The 22916-nt window shown below is 43.2% G+C and overlaps 1 protein-coding gene across 13 annotated transcripts in view; it reads left to right on the top strand.

Annotated features, from left to right (window-relative positions):
* C2CD3 (C2 domain containing 3 centriole elongation regulator) overlaps positions 1-22916 on the top strand; it is a 92560-nt gene that overhangs the window by 61624 nt on the left and 8020 nt on the right. For 7 of the 13 annotated variants that reach the window (XM_073334400.2, XM_073334329.2, XM_073334344.2 and 4 more), the window contains 4 exons: positions 142-306; positions 914-1131; positions 3131-4196; positions 6416-6524. In XM_073334400.2, coding sequence (XP_073190501.1) covers positions 142-306; positions 914-1131; positions 3131-4196; positions 6416-6524 — 1558 coding nt within the window. Of the gene's footprint in view, positions 1-141; positions 307-913; positions 1132-3130; positions 4197-6415; positions 6525-13550; positions 13855-22916 lie in introns of those variants that run through there. The other 6 variants (XM_073334337.2, XM_073334354.2, XM_073334370.2 and 3 more) reach the window with 5 other exon arrangements.

The raw sequence follows: 22916 nt of genomic DNA on the forward strand, positions 1-22916 counted from the left end.
CATTCTTGCCAAATTTTGCATGCTTTGGGCTTAATCCATTAATGTTTCTTTAATGATGCAGGGGGAGTATTTTTAACAGATGTTGGCAGATCTTTTCATAGATATGCTGGTGCATGTATATAAATATATACCCATTTTTAGCAGAATTAGTCCCACAGAAACATGGACACCTCGTCATGAAGAGCACATGCAAAATGTCCGCAGATTTCATGAGTCCTTGCAGCAGGTGGAAGGGAATGCACAAAGGGCTGGAAGATTAGATTCCCTGTCACATTCATCACGTACTTCACTTCTAACTGCTCTCAGGTAAAGCAAACCCATGGCTACCAGTGTGGTATATGGCTTTAGGTTCACAAAGTAAATCTTGAAATTTTGCAATTCTTACATCCTCTCTTCAAATAAACTAAAATTAATATAGTAATCTTATGAAACTGGGGGTTAGTGGTATAGTAGTGTAACTTAACAGCAATATTAAAACAAGACTGGAATAGTGAGGGTGGCTACAGGTTAGATTTGTCCCGCTTTGGCAGAGCTGTGAGAAGCCCCAGGACTGGATAGCAGCAGTGATTGCAAATTAAGACTGAATACTTAGCACTACCCATCTCTGTCATCCTGTAACTTAACTTACTCTATGTTACCAAAAGACCTCTCTGAGCTAAGACAGGAAAATGAACAAACCCTGTAAGCATTTTGATCTCTCACAAAATTCAAAGCATTAACTGATTTACATGAGGTTCCCTTTATTTTTTCCTGTTTGGCTCAGAAAGAATCATTTCTAAGCTGGGATTTCATGGATTAAATTTTTGGCTGGATAATAGTTTTTTAGCCTAGTTCTAAACCTTAGGAAAACCAAGGTTAATTAGTCAGGTATTTATATATTATGAATCTTTATGTTCTCTTACATGGCTTACAGAAGCAACTTGACTGAGCTGGATGAGATTCAGAGATACTTCAGTCAGAAATTAACCAGCTCGTTCCCCGACAATGTCTATGGCAGCACATTAAAGAGAAATCTGGAACAGCAGGATGGGGATTGCCAAGAGTTTGGGACCAGAATGGTAGATCCTGATGGACACCATCTTCTGGAAAAATCTAGTCACTTGATCTCTCAAGTCAGCACTCTGATCAATGGTAAGAAGTTACCTTGTTTGGAATACTTTACAAAGAGCCACGGGCACTAGGTAATCCCTTGTTTTAAATCCCCTCTTTAAAGTAGCCCCAAAACTCCTGACACAGTTTTTCCCAATCTTTAATTTTAAGAAGACCAACCTCTAACAGACAACTAATTTGTGCTGGTCCCAGAGGCGATTGCTCCAGTTCTGTAGTGGTAGTGTTGGAATCTTACCTGACACGCCCATTAAGTAACATATATTTAAATATAACATTAGGAAGATGAGATTAAATAGTAGTTAGTGATTGGTTTCTGTCCTGTTAATTATATGCTAGCCTACCTAAATTTCCCTACATAATTTCACGTGCATCTGTTCTTCATTAGTAGTACTGACAAATTTTGTGCCACATTTATCTACAGAAGCGGATATGTAGCAGTAGTGAATCAAGTGAAATATCTTTGCTTCCCATGGTGATTTTAAAGTCTCCATCTCCTCATTCCACCCTGCCCCTTAAACCACCTATCGACTTACTGCCCTTCCTTGGCACTAGCCTGTTTGCAGTTAATTTCATATTAGCCTAGTCGTCTGTGACCATTCTGATCCAGCTCCAGTACATTGTGATTAGCAAGTTGGCTGGGAATCCCAAGTGTCTGTTGTGCCTTTTTATAATAAAGTAGTGGATAGAAGAGAGACTGTCATCAGTATGAAGCAGGCTGTCTGCAGTATCTACCTCTGTCTGCCCTCTAGGATTCGTACTGTGCCACCATCTCCCATGGTACAGGGCCATTCCTTCTGGTATACAGTATTAGCATCTTGATTCTGATGCCACTTATTCCTGTTCTCTAGACTTTGCCATCTTTGTCCTGCTCACCTCAGTGTACTATTTTCTTTGCTTCTCTTGCCCCCTCTCCTCCACATATCTATCTGAAACTCTCTTCTTACCCTTTTTCCCAGTGCCGCCACCCCCGCCACTTATTGCATCCTCTTTACATCTTATTTTAAACCTGTTGTTTGTCTCCAAGAGCACTAATTTGACATTTACCTTGATGGTGAGTTCAGCTAAATGCCAATGGCCTAATTCCTGAAGGATTTTGATGAAATAAGGTACATCTGACTGGAAACTAGAAACTAAAAATAGATTTCCTTATTATTAAAATAAATCGTAAATGGCCAAGACATGGCTGTATCACAGGAGGCTATTTATATTTAGACTCCTAGGCCAATCAACCTTTCCTTTCCCCTGCTTCCTACCTTATATAGAGGACACATGCAACTCTTCATTTTTAATATTGAAATATATATATTTTGCAACTATTGCACTGTAACCAATCAGTGTTCTCTAGTGCCTTTCAGTTAGTATAAATATTTGACAATCATGTAAGTGGGTTCTCATATGATTTTTAATATAGAAATAGATAGAAGCATGCAGATTACCATCAGATATGCAAAACTAGAGTGTCAGTGAGAGCTATGTCCTCTAGCCCTGTTCCATAGGATTGTCGAAGCTACTGATAGAAAAAGTATCTAGTTCCCATCTCCTGTTTCTGTCCAATGTAGGATTGTTCCCTTGTTGCTGGTGGTTTTTGTCCAGACTGGTTTTAAATGTCCCAGCAATGGAGGCTGTTCAGTTTCTCTTGGGGGACTGTTCCACTAAAAGGCCTCAAAGTCAGTGAGTAAAAAAGTGTAGAAACTTTTCCTCATAGTCAACTTTTCTCTTCCTCAATTTCATCACAATGCTTTTCATTATTCTGCCTTACACTACCCTAAACAAATTCCTTCCCCTTCTCAGTGTTTGCGCCCTTCTGACATTTGTGAACTGTTATCAAGCACCATCCCCTTCCAGTTGTCCCCATTTTTATTTGACCCAAGCTTTACATATTTAGCTCTTTTAGTCGTTCACTGCATATGTGGTTATTCACAAGTAGTGCAGCTATAGCACTACTGTAGTTATAAAGAGTAACAATCAGAGTTGAAGCCTTCATCTCTTGTATGTACTGATGCTGTTTACCATCAATCAGATTTGCAGACTATAACGAAAAATACCAAAGAATCTTCAAATGTGCTTCAAGACAATATCAGAAATTCAGGCACTAAACATGCCCTTCATGTTGCATCAGATCAAAAGGATGGAGCAGTGAGAACTGAAATGCACCAAGACCAATCAAGAATGGAATCGCCAAATGTCCACACAGATGCACCACCTGTATTCTCTCTTGGAAGGTCTGCATTTAGGAGAGGTATGCTCTATGAATTTCTAGACCAAGCAGTCACTGAAAATGAGCATCCTGTGTCATTGGACCACATCCAGACAGAGGGGGATACACATGTCATCCGGTCCAACAGCGATGAAGAGTATGAAGAGGATGTCATAGAACCAAGGACTCTGAATGAAATAACTACTGTAACTGACAAAACCAGTCCCTGGTCCAGCATTGTATCTGAAGGGGAGCAGGGTCCTGACAGACAGCCAATAGACTTGAGAAATGAGAACCAATACTCAGTGGCTACTGAATATTTACAAAAAGGAGAGAGTATAAGAAGTAGCTCTTTGTCCAGTATACCAGAGAACAGCCACCCAAGTATGCCCAGCACTGCTAGATCCTATGCTAGTCCCTATATTGAAGAGAATGCTGCATGTGTAATGAAAAAAAGCGTTGAAGGTCCAAATAGCGATACTGAAGCAACTGATTCAGAGAGGTTTCAGCCTGCACATTTACCCAAAATGCATCAAGCAAATGTTGGATCATTAGAAAAAGAGAATGTCAATCACAATGGAGCAATTGAAGCCCAAGAAGCAGAACAAGACCAAGAGTTTCATGCAATATCTGGAGAACCATTGGATTTACCAGGCAGTGGAGATTTTGGTGTGGTCAAGACCATTGCTAGAGAAAGAAAGGAGGAAAGTAGTGAGTATTTAGATGCAGACTATCAAGGTGAGGAAGGAAATGAGTCTGATGAAGGGATGCATATTCAGAATTTATCTGCGCAGTCAGAGTCTACAAGAAATAGCGGGAACTGCTCTGATGAGAGCCATGAGGACCTGCCTGAAGAGTCAGAAAAGTCTGTGAAATCTAGTATTGTGTTGTATCCTTTTTTGTCTTTTTCATCAAGTGCAGTTTGCACGCTAAGAAATAGTGAGTGGCTCTATTAGAACGTAATTGGTGATCACCACTATGACTGGGTTACATTTTCCTTTTAAACCTCTCACTTTTACAATCCCCCCCGCAAAAAAAAAATCTGCTGGTGTAAAACTTAACAGGCAAGGATTCAACCTAACCACAATTGTGTGTTTTACCAATTTTTATGTGTGAACTTTCAAGCTCTTGTTTCAGCCATTGTCTGGCAAAATGCTTCTTGTTTAAACTGTTCCATTTTTTCTGATTAATTTAAATTAATGTTAAAGCTGGATGGAAACTGATGGATCCCCGAACACTGGGATCCCATGTTGGTCTGTCACTTGTAAGCAAATTAGTGTTAGTTAACCAGAGGGTTAGTCCATTTTAATCAAAAACTTAATTTTCAATTACAGTTGGCAATTAATACATGATCAATTCCACCCCTTCCTGCCCCCTTCCACCGGTATCTTCCCAAACACTACATGGAGCAAACTGGATGCAGCTTTCTTTAACTGGAAAATTGTGTCTTGAACAACTCTGTTGTGCATAGGTTTAGCAATAGTCCCCCAATTAAGGGTCATCTTACAAACTGCATGTGTTGTAATACTTGGGCACAATTGAATGGATTAGGGTCACAGTTTTAGTCCTAACTTGTATTACTTTTGGAATTGTCAAAATTATCAAATTTAGTTTTATTGAAGCCAGTACCACCTTGTGTTGTGATCCCAGGAGACTTCACAATTTGGACCTGGCCATTATTTGAATGGGAATACTTAGGGGCTGTAGGAAGTGGGGATTCAGTATGTAGCATTCTTCCCTCTTAAACCAGAATTGATGGCCCAGCAGCGTTATTAGGAAGCATTGTTCTGCTATCAGTCAAGTGATCTGTAATTGGTTCCTGACCATTTGTGGCCATTAATTCCCATGACACTTTGTGCAGGGATTAGGCGTATTAATCACAGTGTCTCAATCGCATTTCAGTCTGGCTAATTACATCCTGCCTACGTGCATTTTTCTGAACAGCTTGAACTGAAAGCTATTTTTCACTTCTTGCCAACAATTGTGTGATGTTGGTGTGCACTATTGCAGCTTGCCATGTTTCCTTTCTGCAGTTCTTCAGAAAAGGCAGCAGTTCTGCAGAAAAGGACCTAGGGCTTACAGTGGATGAGAAGCTGGATATGAGTCAACAGTGTGCCCTTGTTGCCAAGAAGGCTAACAACATTTTGGGCTGTATATGTAGGAGCATTGCCAGCAGATCTAGGGACGTGATCATTCCCCTCTATTTGGCATTGGTGAGGCCTCATCTGGCGTACTCTGTCCAGTTTTGGGCCCCACATTACAAAAAGGTTGTGGAAAAATTGGAAAGAGTCCAGTGGAGGGCAACAAAAATGATTAGAGGGCTGGAGCACATGACTTATGAGGAGAGGCTGAGGGAACTGGGATTATTTAGTCTGCAGAAGAGAAGAATGAGGGGGGGATTTGATAGCTGTTTTCAACTACCTGAAAGGGGGTTCCAAAGAGGATGGATCTAGACTGTTCTCAGTGGTACCAGATGACAGAACGAGGAGTAATGGTCTCAAGTTGAAGTGTGGGAGGTTTAGGTTGGATATTAGGAAAAACTTTTTCATTAGGAGGATGGTGAAGCACTGGAATGGGTTACCTCGGGAGGTGGTGGAATCTCCTTCCTTAGAGGTTTTTAAGACCCGGCTTGACAAAGCCCTGGCTGGGATGATTTAATTGGGGATTGGTCCTGCTTTGAGCAGGGGGTTGGACTAGATGACCTCCTGAGGTCCCCACCAACCCAGATTGTATGATTCCATTTTAAAAGAGACTTAGATAACTTTATTGTTTTAATTAATTAAAGAGAATTGCCACATTTCAGTAATGGTCAAAGTAATACCTATATTTCACATATCACCTTTTGTAAAGCATGTTGGATTTTTCAGAATAAGGATCTACAGGAGTGTCATATTATGTTAATGTTCTGTACTCTGTGGAAATATGCAGCAGAGCTGAGTGATCTGAATTATCTAACGTTCAGAGATTAAAAATAAATAGGATTATTTAGAAAATCATGGATCCATTAAGAGCAGCTTCTGTGATGATGCTGAATCTAAATGCATAACTACAGAGTTTTCTATCATTGTAAAACACTGCAAAATGTTATTGCTTAACAGCTCTGTTCAGGCCAGATCCTATTGTCCTTCCTAACTTCTTTCTTCCACCCCAACATTTGGAAGTCTCCATGAGAATGCTCAATATTTCTTCTTCTTGCCCATCTGCCACAGCTAATAAAGTAAGTATGGTGAACTCTTAATCTTTTACAGTCCTATCTAAATGACTGCCCTCCTCCCAGAGAAGATGTTAAATGGAAGTTCCTTCCTCCTTCTTTGGCTTTCAGGTTTTACATAAGAGATCCCATAGCAGTTTTCAAAAAGGGTAGGTGCGAACCTTGTTGTTCATGATGAACATTTCCCCTCTCAGTGAAACCAGTTTCCAGTGTTCAAGGCTGTGTTAGTTATGGTATTCTAGCATATATCATAGCTGCTGTATTTGCCTATGTAGTCACTGGATCTGATTCTCCTGTCCCCTAGGGGCAAACCAGAAATAACTCCATTGAAGTTTGAGATCTGCAGGTGCTCAGCACTTCTTAAAATCAGACCATTCCTACTTATGTGTCTTAGTATGAATTTAGGTGCCTAACTTTAAATACCTAGCTCTGAAAATTGGGTGCTTTTGCTGTGTTTTCAAAATTCTATGCACAAAAACGTATTTGCTTGCGATGTTCTGCTTTGTTAGGGAATAGGGGCATTATAATTTTCAGAAATTTTTAGGGTGTCTCTTTTTTTTTTATGGGGACTAAATATTGTTTGCATCTCGCAGTGAACACAAGAAATCAGTGTTAGTTTCACTGGTGCAGATCTTGGTATTGCAACAGATGGGCTATTTGCTACCACTTCCAGCAGAAGTAATGTGGTCATTCCTCTCCCTTTGAAACCAATGCGGAACAGAACGTTTACGTAACAAGGAACATCTTGCTTAGCTAAACAGAACAAAAACAGGCAGAACCTAATGGCCCTGAAGTAATAAACTACCTGAAATTGGCAAACATGTTTACAGTATTGTCACTACACCTGCGATTGCTGATTTGAGTATTTATTTTTTCTGAAGTTTGCTCTCCATGTATTAGCCTATTTTTAGGAGTAAAATTTTCTTTACCAGTGTTACAAACATTGTTTCCCTGAAGTAATTAAAAATTCTCCTTCTCTGGAGCTTTCAGAAGTTTTTAGGGTCAGGTATCCTTTGATTTGACTTTCTATTTCTGTAATTAATGAATGACTTGAATGCAAGCTGTTTGCATTCAGCTAAGCACTCTTTTTACTCTCCAGAGTAACTCATTCCTGATCGTAATATAAATAAATATCAAAGAAGCCTCTCGGTTATAGGATGCTTCAAGGACTCAAACTTAGAGTTTGATTGTAATGAGTGGGCATGAATTTCCCCTTATTGTTTAACAAGATTACTTTTTGTGTTGTTTATGTATATTCTGGATGAAATCTGGAAGAATCTTAATGATATTCTGCTCAGAATCCATCCCCGAAACTCTCTTTCACTTAGCTTCTGTTGCTAATCTCTGATTCAGTTTTCAGAGTAGCAGCCGTGTTAGTCTGTATCCGCAAAAAGAAAAGGAGTACTTCTGGCACCCTAGAGACTAACAAATTTATTTGAGCATAAGCTTTCATGAGCTACAGCTCACTTTATCGGATGCATTCAGTGGAAAATACAGTGGGGAGATTTATATACATAGAGAACATGAAACAATGGGTGTTACGATACACACTGTAATGAGAGTGATCCGGTAAGGTGAGCTATTACCAGCAGGAGAGTGGGGGTGGGGAACCTTTTGTAGTGATAATCAAGGTGGGCCATTTCCAGCAGTTGACAAGAACATCTGAGGAACAGTCGGGGTTGCGGGGGGGGGGCGGGGGAGAATAAACATGGGGAAATAGTTTTACTTTGTGTAATGACCCATCCACTCCCAGTCTCTATTCAAGCCTAAGTTAATTGTATCCAATTTGCAAATTAATTGCAATTCAGCAGTCTCTCGTTGGAGTCTGTTTTTGAACTTTTTTTGTTGAAGAATTGCAACTTTTAGGTCTGTAATCAAGTGACCAAAGAGATTGAAATGTTCTCCGACTGGTTTTTGAATGTTATAATTCTTAACATCTAATTTGTGTCCATTTATTCTTTTACGTAGAGACTGTCCAGTATGACCAATGTACGTGGCAGAGGGGCATTGCTGGCACATATCACATTGGTAGATGTGCAGGTGAACGAGCCTCTGATAGTGTGGCTGATGTGATTAGGCCCTATGATGGTGTCCCCTGAATAGATATGTAGACACAGCTGGCAACCGGCTTTGTTGCAGGGATAGGTTCCTTGGTTAGTGGTTCTGTTGTGTGGTTGCTGGTGAGTATTTGGTTCAGGTTGGGGGGCTGTCTGTAAGCAAGGACTGGCCTGTCTCCCAAGATCTGTGAGAGTGATGGGTCATCCTTCAGGATAGGTTGTAGATCTTTGGTGATGCGTTGGAGAGGTTTTAGTTAGGGGCTGAAGGTAATGGCTAGTGGCGTTCTGTTATTTTCTTTGTTGGGCCTGTCCTGTAGTAGGTAACTTCTGGGTACTCTTCTGGCTCTGTCAATCTGTTTCTTCACTTCAGCAGGTGGGTATTGTAGTTGTAAGAATGCTTGATAGAGATCTTGTAAGTGTTTGTCTCTGTCTGAGGGGTTAGAGCAAATGCGGTTGTACCGAAGAGCTTGGCTGTGGACAATGGATTGTGTGGTGTGGTCTGGATGAAAGCTGGAGGCATGTAGGTAGGCATAGCGGTTGGTAGGTTTCTGGTATAGGGTGGTGTTTATGTGATCGCTTATTAGCACCGTAGTGTCCAGGAAGTGGATCTTTTCTGTGGACTGGTCCAGGCTGAGGTTGATGGTGGGATGGAAATTGAAGAACTGCTCTCTACTCAGCTGTTGCCCCTAACCCACTTCCTGTCCACATACACGATCTCACATCCCAGTTTGATGTTGCTTTAAACTCAGGCTGGCTGGTTCGGCTGGGGGTGCAGCTTTCACTCCTGTTGGTAACCCATCATTTTGCAGTAAGGACGTCGGCTAAATCATTTGAGTGCTGGTGGTTCTCTAGTGCCTTCCCACAAATCCCACGATGTGCCCAGATGGACAAACAAGTTCTCCCACAATTCACTGGGAAAGAATCAATGGTTAATGCTGAGCACCCCTGGGAAGTGCTGAATATCTGCAACACCAGTGCAAATCAGTGAGGGCTGAGGGGATTCCTGTCTTCACAGGATCAGACCTTAGGCAGTAAATTCCTCAGGGGAACGCTCTTGGTGATTTACAAATACATAGAGAGAGATCCACAACTTTGGCTTCATAAATAATAAAATACTGTTTGAATCTCCTCTTTATCCAGCTACTAAATGCGTAGTTAAAGTTAGAACATAAAAACTCAAGCCTGAATGAGTCCTTTCAGCCACTACAGTTCTAGAAATGACTAATAATAATAAGGAAGGGTGTTAACCAAATAGTGTTGAATTAGTCATTTTTCTCACTTTAAACAAGGTTAATTCCAGGGGTATTTTATTATTAGCATTAACAGTAGTATTTCTATATTACAGTAAGCATGCAGGCCTCACCCGATTGTGCTATATACTATCTAAGCACTTAGTAACAGAAAGTCCCTGCCCCAGAGAGCTTACAATCTAAATGGACAAGACAGACAAAAGGGTTGCAGAAAAGAAGCATTGTACCCATTTTATAGATTGGGGATGGAGCCCAAGAGAAAGTGACTTGCAAAGGGGTCACACAGAAAGTCTGTGGCGGAGCTGGGAATTGAACCCAGTTATCCTGAGTCCAGTGCCTTAACCACAAGATCATCCCTCTCCTTCCTCCACTGGAATTTAGCAAGGATGAAAACATAACTATAGGGTATGTAAACCAATGACAAAATTAGCTTCTGTAACAAGGAAGGATGTCAGTTTTATACCATAGGATATTGGTTGAAGTTTGTAAATAAAGAGGGAAAAAAAGGTTAGTATTTTTTTCAGATTTTCAAAGTTCTGACCCAGTCCTTCTCCCTAATGTTTACAAAAGCTTTGCCATTTACTACAGTGGGAGCAAATTTGGGCCCTTAAACATAAAGGTCCTTTCAGTTAACAGTATAGGAATTACAGTGCAAGTTCAGCACCTGTGACCAGTATGGGTAAAACCAAACTTTTCTAAATGTAGATTGAATTCATATAAAGGTGAACTGCAGAGCTTGAAACAATGGGGTTTCTGCATTTTTGTGTGGTCTTGATTAGGATATTCAGAATGTCAGTTTTGAACTCTAGCTTTGTTTTAGGCTTTTTTCAGAATTCATCAAACTTCAGAGACACAAATATAAGCTGCAGGTGTGGCTTTCTACTGAAGATCAACACCACCCCCCTCCTTCTCTTCCCCCCCTGCCCCGCTTCTCACATGGCAGCTGGCAAATACCCCCTACCCAGCCTCTTAAGTGCCTCTGCCACCATCCATTCTCCTGATTGAGCTGCTTTTTGCCTTCCTGCCCAAAATGGTGGTGATATAAGAGAGTAGATGAGCAGGTAGAGGGACTTGACTGTCAACATGGAAGGAGGCAAAGGCACTATAGGAGGAGTCTGTCCAAGGACAGGTTGGTGATCTTTACTGAATGGAGGCTGCAGCTCAGATTTCAGCCTGAAGCCTGGCATCACGGGCCAGGTGTCTGAATTTTGCTGAGCCATATAAAAAAATTTAAAAAACACTGAATTCAGATTTTCACCACATCAGGCTCCAGCTTCCAGTCTTCAAGGCCCTTCCCAAGTCTTCTCCTCCATGCTTCTCTGGTCTTCTCTTACCAGTTCATCCTCTGCCCCTCTGATCTACCAACAATGCCAGCTTTGACCCCCCATTTGTCAACTTCTGCATCTCCATGCCTTCTTCCACTCTGCCTCAACATAGTATGAACTGATCTATGTCATATGCTCTCCTTCAAATCCTTTCTCAAGACCATTTCTGATGACCTGCAAGTTGAGCAACAGCCAGTGTTGCCTGATATTTGTTTACTTTAAACATTTAACTACTTTTTAAATGACTCAGCACCATTAAGTTTTGCACATATCCAGTCTGCATAACCACACAAACATTTATTCTTGACTTCCCTTCCCTCCTTTTCTTTCTTGCATTCGCTTGCTCCATCTTCTCTTAAGTTGGATCAGAAACTCTTCCAGACAGGAATCATGCATTCCTATATGCTTTGGCAGCATCTACCACCCTGTGGCTTTTTTGACACTGATGTGATAGAATAATAAAAAGTAAGGAGATTCCAGAATAGGATCTGAGCTATGAAATGCAAATTGAAGTTCTCTTCCTTTCATAGTTAACTGATCACCCCATCAGTATGAGGCCTTATTGAAAACATATTTTAAAAGCCGAACAGTTAAATAAGCTTTGTTATTTTTGCCTCCAAGAATATCCCAACGGGATAGGTAATTTATACTGAAAGCAGGATTCTACCCAGAATATATCTTTTCCATTCATATTCTAAACCCATTTACCATCAAAGCAACACAGCCTCTTGTGTCTCTTACCAGACCCTCAAGATATTATATTCCTATTCATGACAAGGATGGAACTCCTTAGCAATAATATAATCAGCCTTTCTTGCCTCTTATGATTATTCCTAGTTTAATGCTTCCATACCAATTACCACTTCCTGCCCCCAATTCTATACAACTAGGGACTTATTTTCCTATGCTCAAGATATTTAGAGAGCCTGGGCTAGGGGACTTATACTGTCAAAATTGTCATCATAGTGTATTGGAGAGAAATGTTGACATTCTTTCCCTTGTTGCCAAGGAAAGGATGCCCAGAAAGAAAGAGTAGAAAGGGTTGCTCTACAGTCCATGCAGATTATTGTAATCAATCTGAATTCAGAAGGCATAACACACACCAAGACTCATGGCTTCACGCAAACCTTCTACTGCACAGGCACCAAAAGTATGTGCAATGTCACTTTTCTGAACATGTAATTGTGCAGTCTAGAACTGTTTTCACACTTTTACTAATGCAAGAATAAAATCGGCTGCCAAACAAACTCACAGCACCAAGGTACATAATGTTTTCAAAGTTCTCTCTATTATCCAGACTTCTTTGACATTTAAACAGCCTGAGCCTCAAGATTTGAATAAAATATTCATAAGAGTGGTCACTTTACTGGTATCCCTGGCACACCGTCATTACATAATCCTGAGTTCGCCTGCAGTGTCCTGGAAAATCATGGTCATTTCTATAAAAGGAAAATCAAAGCATGATCTTTTTATACATGAGCCTCTTTCCTCTTACTGTTTTGCAGATTAAAGATGTACACTAATAAGGCTGTGCATCAGGTATTCACAGATCATGTGTGATTTTATTGGCTCAGAGACCTAGAAAGAGGAAACCAGAGCAGGTGTCAACCAACATTCAGGCCATGAACTGAACTGGCACAGGCAGTTTCTCTGGACAGGAATGGAGTAAACATAGCGTGGTTTCAAGTGTGTGCTCTGGAAACTATGCAGGAGGTTAAAATTGTTTTTATAGTGGAGTCACAATTTTTGATGTCAAAGGTGCATCATAAAAATGCCACATTGGTTCAGTATGCTTCACTAAGTTGCGTACTCGTTGCAAGGCACTAACGTATTTTAAACAGTAAATGTTTTTGTGCAGAGCTAGCTATAAAAGTAGATACATTGTCTATATGCTTATCCCCAAAAGTACAATGAAGATAAACCACCCTGCTTAACCTAATACTCAAACTTCTAGTATATTATGTGAGTTGAGAACATCTTTACTGTGCCCTTCATTTCTCAGGGTTTGAGTCAGATCTGCACATGTATAGCAACAAATATGGAACTTCCTCATCTCAGAAGATGCCATCTCTGCACCACAACTGTACCTATGGCAGGATGTGTGCCCTCCAAAAGGTGCATTAGTACAGATACATGTATCTGACACATCTCAAAAGGGGCATAGTATGACTTACCCAGCAGTAATTTACGTACATCTCTCTGATATTCACAGATCAGTGGCATGTTTTACAAGCATAATATAGTCCATATACTCTCAGAAACACACAAGTTAATCGCCACATAGCCCAATAGGGAATGGTCAGCCTACATATGATTTCTATCATTCTTCAGCTCTGAGTTGTGTTCTCTTTTGGGCAATTTTCATCTATTAATGACTTGTCCTAAATGTGACCTACGTAGCTCTGGGAAGAAGGATAAAGGAGTTTGAGGCGCAAGTGGTGTTCTCGTCCATCCTCCCCGTGGAAGGAAAAGGCCTGGGTAGGGACCGTCGAATCGTGGAAGTCAACGAATGGCTACGCAGGTGGTGTCGGAGAGAAGGCTTTGGATTCTTTGACCATGGGATGGTGTTCCATGAAGGAGTGCTGGGCAGAGACGGGCTCCATCTTACGAAGAGAGGGAAGAGCATCTTTGCGAGCAGGCTGGCTAACCTAGTGAGGAGGGCTTTAAACTAGGTTCACCAGGGGAAGGAGACCAAAGCCCTGAAGTAAGTGGGAAAGCGGGATACCGGGAGGAAGCACAGGCAGGAATGTCTGTGAGGGGAGGGCTCCTGCCTCATACTGAGAATGAGGGGTGATCAGCAGGTTATCTCAAGTGCTTATATACGAATGCACAAAGCCTTGGAAACAAGCAGGGAGAACTGGAGGTCCTGGTGATGTCAAGGAATTATGACCTGATTGGAATAACAGAGACTTGGTGGGATAACTCACATGACTGGAGTACTGTCATGGATGGTTATAAACTCTTCAGGAAGGACAGGCAGGGCAGAAAAGGTGGGGGAGTAGCACTGTATGTAAGGGAGCAGTATGACTGCTCAGAGCTCCAGTACGAAACTGCAGAAAAACCTGAGTGTCTCTGGATTAAGTTTAGAAGTGTGAGCAACAAGAGTGATGTAGTGGTGGTAGTCTGCTATAGACCACCGGACCAGGGGGATGAGGTGGATGAGGCTTTCTTCCAGCAGCTCGCAGAAGCTACTAGATCGCACGCCCTGGTTCTCATGGGTGACTTTAATTTTCCTGATATCTGCTGGGAGAGCAATACAGCGGTGCACAGACAATCCAGGAAGTTTTTGGAAAGCGTAGGGGACAATTTCCTGGTGCAAGTGCTAGAGGAGCCAACTAGGGGGGGAGCTTTTCTTGACCTGCTGCTCACAAACCGGGAAGAATTAGTAGGGGAAGCAAAAGTGTATGGGAATCTGGGAGGCAGTGACCATGAGTTGGTTGAGTTCAGGATCCTGACGCAGGGAAGAGAGGTAAGCAGCAGGATACGGACCCTGGACTTCAGAAAAGCAGACTTCGACTCCCTCAGGGAATGGATGGGTAGGATCCCCTGAGGGACTAACATGAAGGAGAAAGGAGTCCAGGAGAGCTGGCTGTATTTCAAGGAATCCCTGTTGAGGTTACAGGGACAAACCATCCCGATGTGTCGAAAGAATAGTAAATATGGCAGGCGACCAGCTTGGCTTAACGGTGAAATCCTAGCGGATCTTAAACATAAAAAAGAAGCTTACAAGAAGTGGAAGGTTGGACATATGACCAGGGAAGAGTATAAAAATATTGCTCGGGCATGTAGGAATGAAATCAGGATGGCCAAATCGCACCTGGAGCTGCAGCTAGCGAGAGATGTCAAGAGTAACAAGAAGGGTTTCTTCAGGTATGTTGGCAACAAGAAGAAAGCCAAGGCAAGTGTGGGCCCCTTACTGAATGAGGGAGGCAACCTAGTGACAGAGGATGTGGAAAAAGCTAATGTACTCAATGCTTTTTTTGCCTCTGTCTTCACTAACAAGGTCAGCTCCCAGACCTCTGCGCTGGGCATCACAACATGGGGAATAGATGGCCAGCCCTCTGTGGAGAAAGAGATGGTTAGGGACTATTTAGAAAAGCTTGACTTGCACAAGTCCATGGGGCCGGACGAGTTGCATCCGAGAGTGCTAAAGGAATTGGCGGCTGTGATTGCAGAGCCATTGGCCATTATCTTTGAAAACTCGTGGCGAACAGGGGAAGTCCCAGATGACTGGAAAAAGGTTAATGTAGTGCCCATCTTTAAAAAAGGGAAGAAGGAGGATCCTGGGAACTACAGGCCAGTCAGCCTCACCTCAGTCCCTGGAAAAATCATGGAGCAGGTCCTCAAAGAATCAATCCTGAAGCACTTACATGAGAGGAAAGTGATCAGGAACAGTCAGCATGGATTCACCAAGGGAAGGTCATGTCTGACTAATCTAATCGCCTTCTATGATGAGATTACTGGTTCTGTGGATGAAGGGAAAGCAGTGGATGTATTGTTTCTTGACTTTAGCAAAGCTTTTGACACGGTCTCCCACAGTATTCTTGTCAGCAAGTTAAAGAAGTATGGGCTGGATGAATGCACTATAAGGTGGGTAGAAAGTTGGCTAGATTGTCGGGCTCAACGGGTAGTGATCAATGGCTCCATGTCTAGTTGGCAGCCTGTGTCAAGTGGGGGTCGGTCCTGGGACCGGTTTTGTTCAATATCTTCATAAATGATCTGGAGGACGGTGTGGATTGCACTCTCAGCAAATTTGCGGATGATACTAAACTGGGAGGAGTGGTAGATATGCTGGAGGGCAGGGATAGGATACAGAGGGACCTAGACAAATTGGAGGATTGGGCCAAAAGAAATCTGATGAGGTTCAATAAGGATAAGTGCAGGGTCCTGCACTTAGGACGGAAGAATCCAATGCACAGTTACAGACTAGGGACCGAATGGCTAGGCAGCAGTTCTGCGGAAAAGGACCTAGGGGTGACAGAAGCTGGATATGAGTCAGCAGTGTGCCCTTGTTGCCAAGAAGGCCAATGGCATTTTGGGATGTATAAGTAGGGGCATAGCGAGCAGATCGAGGGACGTGATCGTCCCCCTCTATTCGACATTGGTGAGGCCTCATCTGGAGTACTGTGTCCAGTTTTGGGCCCCCCACTTCAAGAAGGATGTGGATAAATTGGAGAGAGTCCAGCGAAGGGCAACAAAAATGATTAGGGGTCTGGAACACATGACTTATGAGGAGAGGCTGAGGGAACTGGGATTGTTTAGTCTGCAGAAGAGAAGAATGAGGGGGGATTTGATAGCTGCTTTCAACTACCTGAGAGGTGGTTCCAGAGAGGATGGTTCTAGACTGTTCTCAGTGGTAGAAGAGGACAGGACAAGGAGTAATGGTCTCAAGTTGCAGTGGGGGAGGTTTAGGTTGGATATTAGGAAAAACTTTTTCACTAGGAGGTTGGTGAAACACTGGAATGCGTTGCCTAGGGAGGTGGTAGAATCTCCTTCCTTAGAAGTTTTTAAGGTCAGGCTTGACAAAGCCCTGGCTGGGATGATTTAATTGGGGATTGGTCCTGCTTTGAGCAGGGGGTTGGACTAGATGACCTCCTGAGGTCCCTTCCAACCCTGATATTCTATGATTCTATGACCAAGAATAGCAGTCTTTTGTGATGCGTAACAGCAGACCTGCCGCATCTTGTACTGTATTTTTCTGCTGAGGCAGCTTCCTCTCCTAGGTGATGACATGTCAGTTGAAACGGCTGTTTGTGACATGTCTTTCACTTCAGGACACACAGATGTTGCAAACCTAACAGTTACGTGTTGGGCTACATGTTGGATGCATGTGTCGGGCTGTCTGGAGTGATTTGTGCCCTGATACGTAACAGTCTGCCCTGAGGTTGGCACTCACATTCATGAGTGGTCTGCCAGCATAACAGGGTAACTTTTAAGGTCTATTTGCATGCAGAATAAGGTTTTTCCAGTGGTCTTTGGGTTACTTTTAAGCAAAAAAAAAAGTCGTTAAATAATTTTCTCTACGCTCTTTAATAATTTAACAAAGAATTTAAAAAACTTGCTTCACTTTCTAAAAAGAAATTACTTCGGGGCTAAGCTCTAACATGGAAAACTTCAGCCCCAAAGGAGAGTTTTTCAGAATGATTACAACCCTGTTTTCACATACTCAACAAAGTCCCCCTATAATTGTAACAATTGTCACTATCATAAAAGCTATAATAATGGAATGACTTTAGAATTTTGGGCACAGCTAGTGATTTCTGAGTCAGCCATTTCTGTCATGTCCAAGAAATGAACAGGTCTAAAAAGTATAAAGTCCATTGCATAATAGCAATGAAGCATTCCAGATAACGATTTCAAGATAATCATATCCTTTTATGCCTTTATAATATCACCCAAGGTTTACTATCCTGTCTTAGTGTGAGATCCTGCTCTCAGCAGAGTCAGTGGCAAAATTCCTTTTGGCTTTAGTGAGATCAGGCTGTAGTTGTTGCTTAAGTACAAGATATGAGTTCGTATGTTTGAGATCACTAAACTGACCTGCGTCAGTTGTAATGTACTCACAAAAATGGCAAACGCAGCAGAAAGCTAAAAATCCTTTAACACCAAGTGGATGGAATTCTGTAGCCAGTCTCGATATATATTTTTTTAAGACCGAGCCTATATACCTGATGTTCTCTTTCAGCTACAGAACAGGTTCTAAAGCTGAGTAAGGGAATGCATTTGTGAAGGCCTTGCCATTTAGATCAACAGAGAATATGGACAAGAGTTAACATTTGTAGGGAGAACGATCATGAAAATCGTTGTTTTAACACAGTAATACTGTTTCATTGGAACTTGACATGGGGATGGGTTGATGGCTCACTGGGAATGCCACAGATGCTAAGAAGCAGGTTCAGCTCTGGGAGCAAATTGGAGTTAGCCTCACAGTGTCCTGCATTGGCCTCTGTTGATAAAGAGCTATTTGCCTGGAGACAAAGGTGTTAGTCTTTTGTTTTTGTTTTTTTTAAGGATTCTGATTTTTTTAACAAGAAGCACAGATTTTAAAAAGGAAATTTTTTTTCCTTTGGGCTGCTGGAAAGCAGGTTTTCGGCTGAAAACAGTTAGTTTTTTTTTGTCTCTGCTTTGGGGCCAGAGCAGAGACAAAAGGGAATTGCATTTTGTGAGCTGGAGTTTTCTCTACCTAAAGGCTGGGTAGTTAACCTCCTTCAGGGAAATTCACAAGTCTTCACAGACCTGAAGAAGTTTTTCTTTTCCTAAGAGCAACTAGAGGGGTTTTCTGTCTATTTGCCTGGAGACAAAGGTGTTAGGTTTTGTGTTGTTTTTTTTAAGGATTTTTCTGTAGGCTTACAATCACTATCAGAGATCATAGGTATCCGGTTACAGCACAGCAAAATTTTACAAGCCAATTTTTTTGTTTGTTTTATTTCTAACTCTCGGTTGTAAAGTTAGTTAAAAACAGAGAGGCAAACATGACAGAAACCAAGACACAACACAAATTGGAGTTAACCAGACTGGAGGCAGCGAAAGAGGCAGAAAAAGCCCTAGAAGCTGCTCACAGGAGAGCTATGGAGGCAAAGGACAAAGAAATAGAGGCAGCGAAAGAGGCAGAAAAAAATCAAGAGGCTGCCCACCTGAGAGCTATGGAGGTAGAAAAGAACCAAGAGGCTGCTCACAGGAGAGCTATGGAGGCAAGGGAAAAAGAACTGGAGGAAAAGGAAAAAGAGAGGAAGCATGCACTGGAGATGGAGAAGGCAAAGGCTCAGCAGAATAGCAATCCTTCTCCAGGTACCGCTTCACATCCCAGGCAATGATACCGAGGCCTTCTTAGAAAACTTCGAAAGGGCCTGCCTTGGGTACAGCATCTCTACAGTCCAAGAATGGTAGAGCTGAGGCCGCAGCTCAGTGGACCCTTAGCTGAGGTGGCGGCTGAAATGCCTAAGGAACACATGAACAAGTATGAACCGTTTAAAACCAAGGAGAGAGTCAAAATGGGGCTAGCACCCGAGCATTCCCTTCGGCGGTTCAGAGCCCTAAGGTGGAAATCAGACGTGTCATTTACCCGACATGCCTACCACACTGTGAGACATTGGGATGCCTGGATATCAGGAGTGAGTGTTAAATCTCCAGAAGATTTGCCCTTTCTAATGCAAATGGAGCAGTTCTTGGAGGGTGTTCCTGAGGAAATAGAAAGATACATCCTAGATGGGAAGCCCAAAACTGTAATCGAGGCGGGGGAGATTGGAGCCAAATGGGTGGAGGTGGCAGAAAAGAAAAAAACTGGTCGCAGTTAGAGCGGATACCAGAAGGGACAACCTCAGACCACACCCTACTACCAGGGGCAGCCCAAGGCCCCAAGGAACCCTCCAGACGCCTTATTGTTCCACCACACCGTTCTCCAGCAACCCACCTCGCCCCAGTGACCCGTCAGCTGGACGATGTTTTAAATGTAACGAGACGGGGCATGTGAAGGCCAACTGCCCCAAGAACCCCAACAGATTACAGTTCATTGCACCAGAATCACACCAGAGGTCCTCGGGCCCAGATACCTCCCAGATACCCTCGGAGCGAAGGGAAACTGTGAGTGTGGGCAGGAAGATGATCACTGCTTGGAGGGACACCGGAGCACAAGTGTTGGCTATCCATGCTTCCTTAGTGGACCCCAATTTAATCAACCCAGAGATCCAAGTGACTATTCAACCCTTCAAGTCAAACTCTTTCAATTTGCCTACAGCCAAGTTGCCTGTCCAGTACAAGGGCTGGTCAGGAACGTGGACTTTTGCAGTCCATGATGATTATCCCATCCCCATGCTGTTGGGGGAAGACTTGGCCAATCAGGTGAAGCTAGCAAAGAGGGTGGGAATGATCACCCGCAGCCAGGCTAAACAAGCCGTGAGGCCTAGCTCTGTTCCGGAAACTTCTACCAGGACCCGGTCAGAGGTGATGGACCCGGACCCCAGGCCAATGTCTGCAACAGCAGTAGTGGATTCAGTCCCAGAGACCTAGACAGAGCCAGTCCCAGAACCGGAGGAACAACTAGCACCAGACCATTGCCAGCACTGAATCCAGTACTTGCAACCCCAACACCAGAGAGCCCCACCGAACCTGAACCGGCAGCAGCCGATAACCCTACACAAGAGGCTCAGCTGGAGCCTGAACCCCAACATAGTGCCCCAGCGGAGAGCGGTTCACAGTCAACGGAAACAGTCCCATCCCCTACATCGCTTCCAGAAGGACCAAGCATAGGTCCACAATCCAGTGAGGAACTGATGTCTCCAGCATCAAGGAAACCATTTGAAACCGAACAGGAAGCAGATGAAAGCCTCCAGAGAGCTTGGACGGCGGCACAGAGCAACCCACCATCTCTCAGCTCTTCTAATTGATCCAGGTTTGTTGTCAAAAGAGGACTTTTATACAAGGAAACTCTTTCTGGTGGACACCAGAAAGACTGGCATCCTCAGAGACAGTTGGTAGTTCCAACTAAGTACCAGGTCCAGCTCTTGAGCTTAGCCCATGATCATCCTAGTCGCCATGCTGGGGTGAACAGGACCAAAGACCATTTGGGGAGGTCATTCCACTGGAGGGAATGGGCAAGGATGTTTCTACCTATGTCCGGTCTTGTGAGGTATGCCAAAAAGTGGGAAAACCCCAAGACCAGGTCAAAGTCCCTCTTCAGCCGCTCCCCATCATTGAAGTTCCACCAGTATTAACTGAGTTTTGCAGGGAGCTCAGCTGATTCCTCGTACTTGGGCACAGTGAGGTGAGGTCTTTGTGCAGGGAGGAGAAATGTTCCATTAAGTGGGGATGCAAGGACTTCTTGAACAGGCAGATTTTCACAGCCCCCTGCTGCCAGATCCCAGGTTACATGAAGGGAACATAGGATTTTTTGCCTTCTTCTACAACCTGGGGCACGAGTCACTTGCTGGGAACATCTGCATAGATCTCATTTAATCCATTCCCTGCCACTGCAGGGTCTTCGGATATTGGTGTCCCTTGGTTCCTCCTGTTCTCTGCCTATGGCACACAATAGTTTGGTCTCTTGAGGGCTGCAATACTTGGGTATAATTCTGGTTGTCAGTTTTGGTGCAGAGATGCTGGGTGGTGTTTAGTGGCCTGTGATATGCAGGAGGTCAGACTAGATGATCTGGTAGTCCCTTCTGACATTAAACTTTATGACTCTGAGTTTCTGTACTGGATCAGAAATTCACAATTCAGCTAGTCCAGTATCTTGTCTCCAATGATGGCCAACACCAGATACTTCAGAAGAAGACCCAGGGTCGGTCCTGGGGCCGGTTTTGTTCAGTATCTTCATAAATGATCTGGAGGATGGTGTGGATTGCACTCTCAGCAAATTTGCGGATGATACTAAACTGGGAGGAGTGGTAGATACGCTGGAGGGGAGGGATAGGATACAGAAGGACCTAGACAAATTGGAGGATTGGGCCAAAAGAAATCTGATGAGGTTCAATAAGGATAAGTGCAGGGTCCTGCACTTAGGACGGAAGAACCCAATGCACCGCTACAGACTAGGGACCGAATGGCTAGGCAGCAGTTCTGCGGAAAAGGACCTAGGGGTGACAGTGGACGAGAAGCTGGATATGAGTCAGCAGTGTGCCCTTGTTGCCAAGAAGACCAATGGCATTTTGGGATGTATAAGTAGGGGCATAGCGAGCAGATCGAGGGACGTGATCGTTCCCCTCTATTCGACATTGGTGAGGCCTCATCTGGAGTACTGTGTCCAGTTTTGGGCCCCCCACTTCAAGAAGGATGTGGATAAATTGGAGAGAGTCCAGCGAAGGGCAACAAAAATGATTAGGGGTCTGGAACACATGACTTATGAGGAGAGGCTGAGGGAGCTGGGATTGTTTAGCCTGCAGAAGAGAAGAATGAGGGGGGATTTGATTGCTGCTTTCAACTACCTGAAAGGGGGTTCCAAAGAGGATGGCTCTAGACTATTCTCAATGGTAGCAGATGACAGAACGAGGAGTAATGGTCTCAAGTTGCAGTGGGGGAGGTTTAGATTGGATATTAGGAAAAACTTTTTCACTAGAGGGTGGTGAAACACTGGAATGCATTACCTAGGGAGGTGGTAGAATCTCCTTCCTTAGAGGTTTTTAAGGTCAGGCTTGACAAAGCCCTGGCTAGGATGATCTAACTGGGAATTGGTCCTGCTTCGAGCAGGGGGTTGGACTAGATGACCTTCTGGGGTCCCTTCCAACCCTGATATTCTATTATTCTAAGAGTCCAGAAACCCTACAGCAGGCAAACGTAGGATAACATGTTCCCCATGAAGGTCTCTTCCTGTTCCCTAATATTTAGATTGGCTTAAGTACTGAAGCATGAGGTTTGACATCCCTTCCAAAATTTTTGTTAGCACTATTATAGCTCTGGATATTCTTGTTATTGATATAAATGTCCAGGCCTCCTTTGAATCTTGCTACATTCTTGGCCTCAACATCTAGTGGCAACGAGTTCCACAGTCTAATCACACATCATTTGAAACATCAGTTTTGAATTTGCCATCTTTCAGTTTCATTGAGTGCAGTTTTTTTTCTTTTTGCTGAGAGAACAAAAGCTCCCAATCTACCTTCTCTATACTATTCATTATTCTGTAAACTCTGATCATATCCCCTCTTAATCTGGTTGCATTATTACCACCCTTTTTGCAGCTTTGGAGTTAATAAAAGGAATACATTGGGAGGAGCAGGCATGCTGGCTGAGGAGTTGCAGCATTTTAAGGGAGGGGAGATACCAAAGTAGAAAGGT

Source organism: Lepidochelys kempii, chromosome 1 (assembly GCF_965140285.1).
Source record: "Lepidochelys kempii isolate rLepKem1 chromosome 1, rLepKem1.hap1, whole genome shotgun sequence".
NCBI classification, from domain to species: Eukaryota; Metazoa; Chordata; order Testudines; family Cheloniidae; genus Lepidochelys; species Lepidochelys kempii.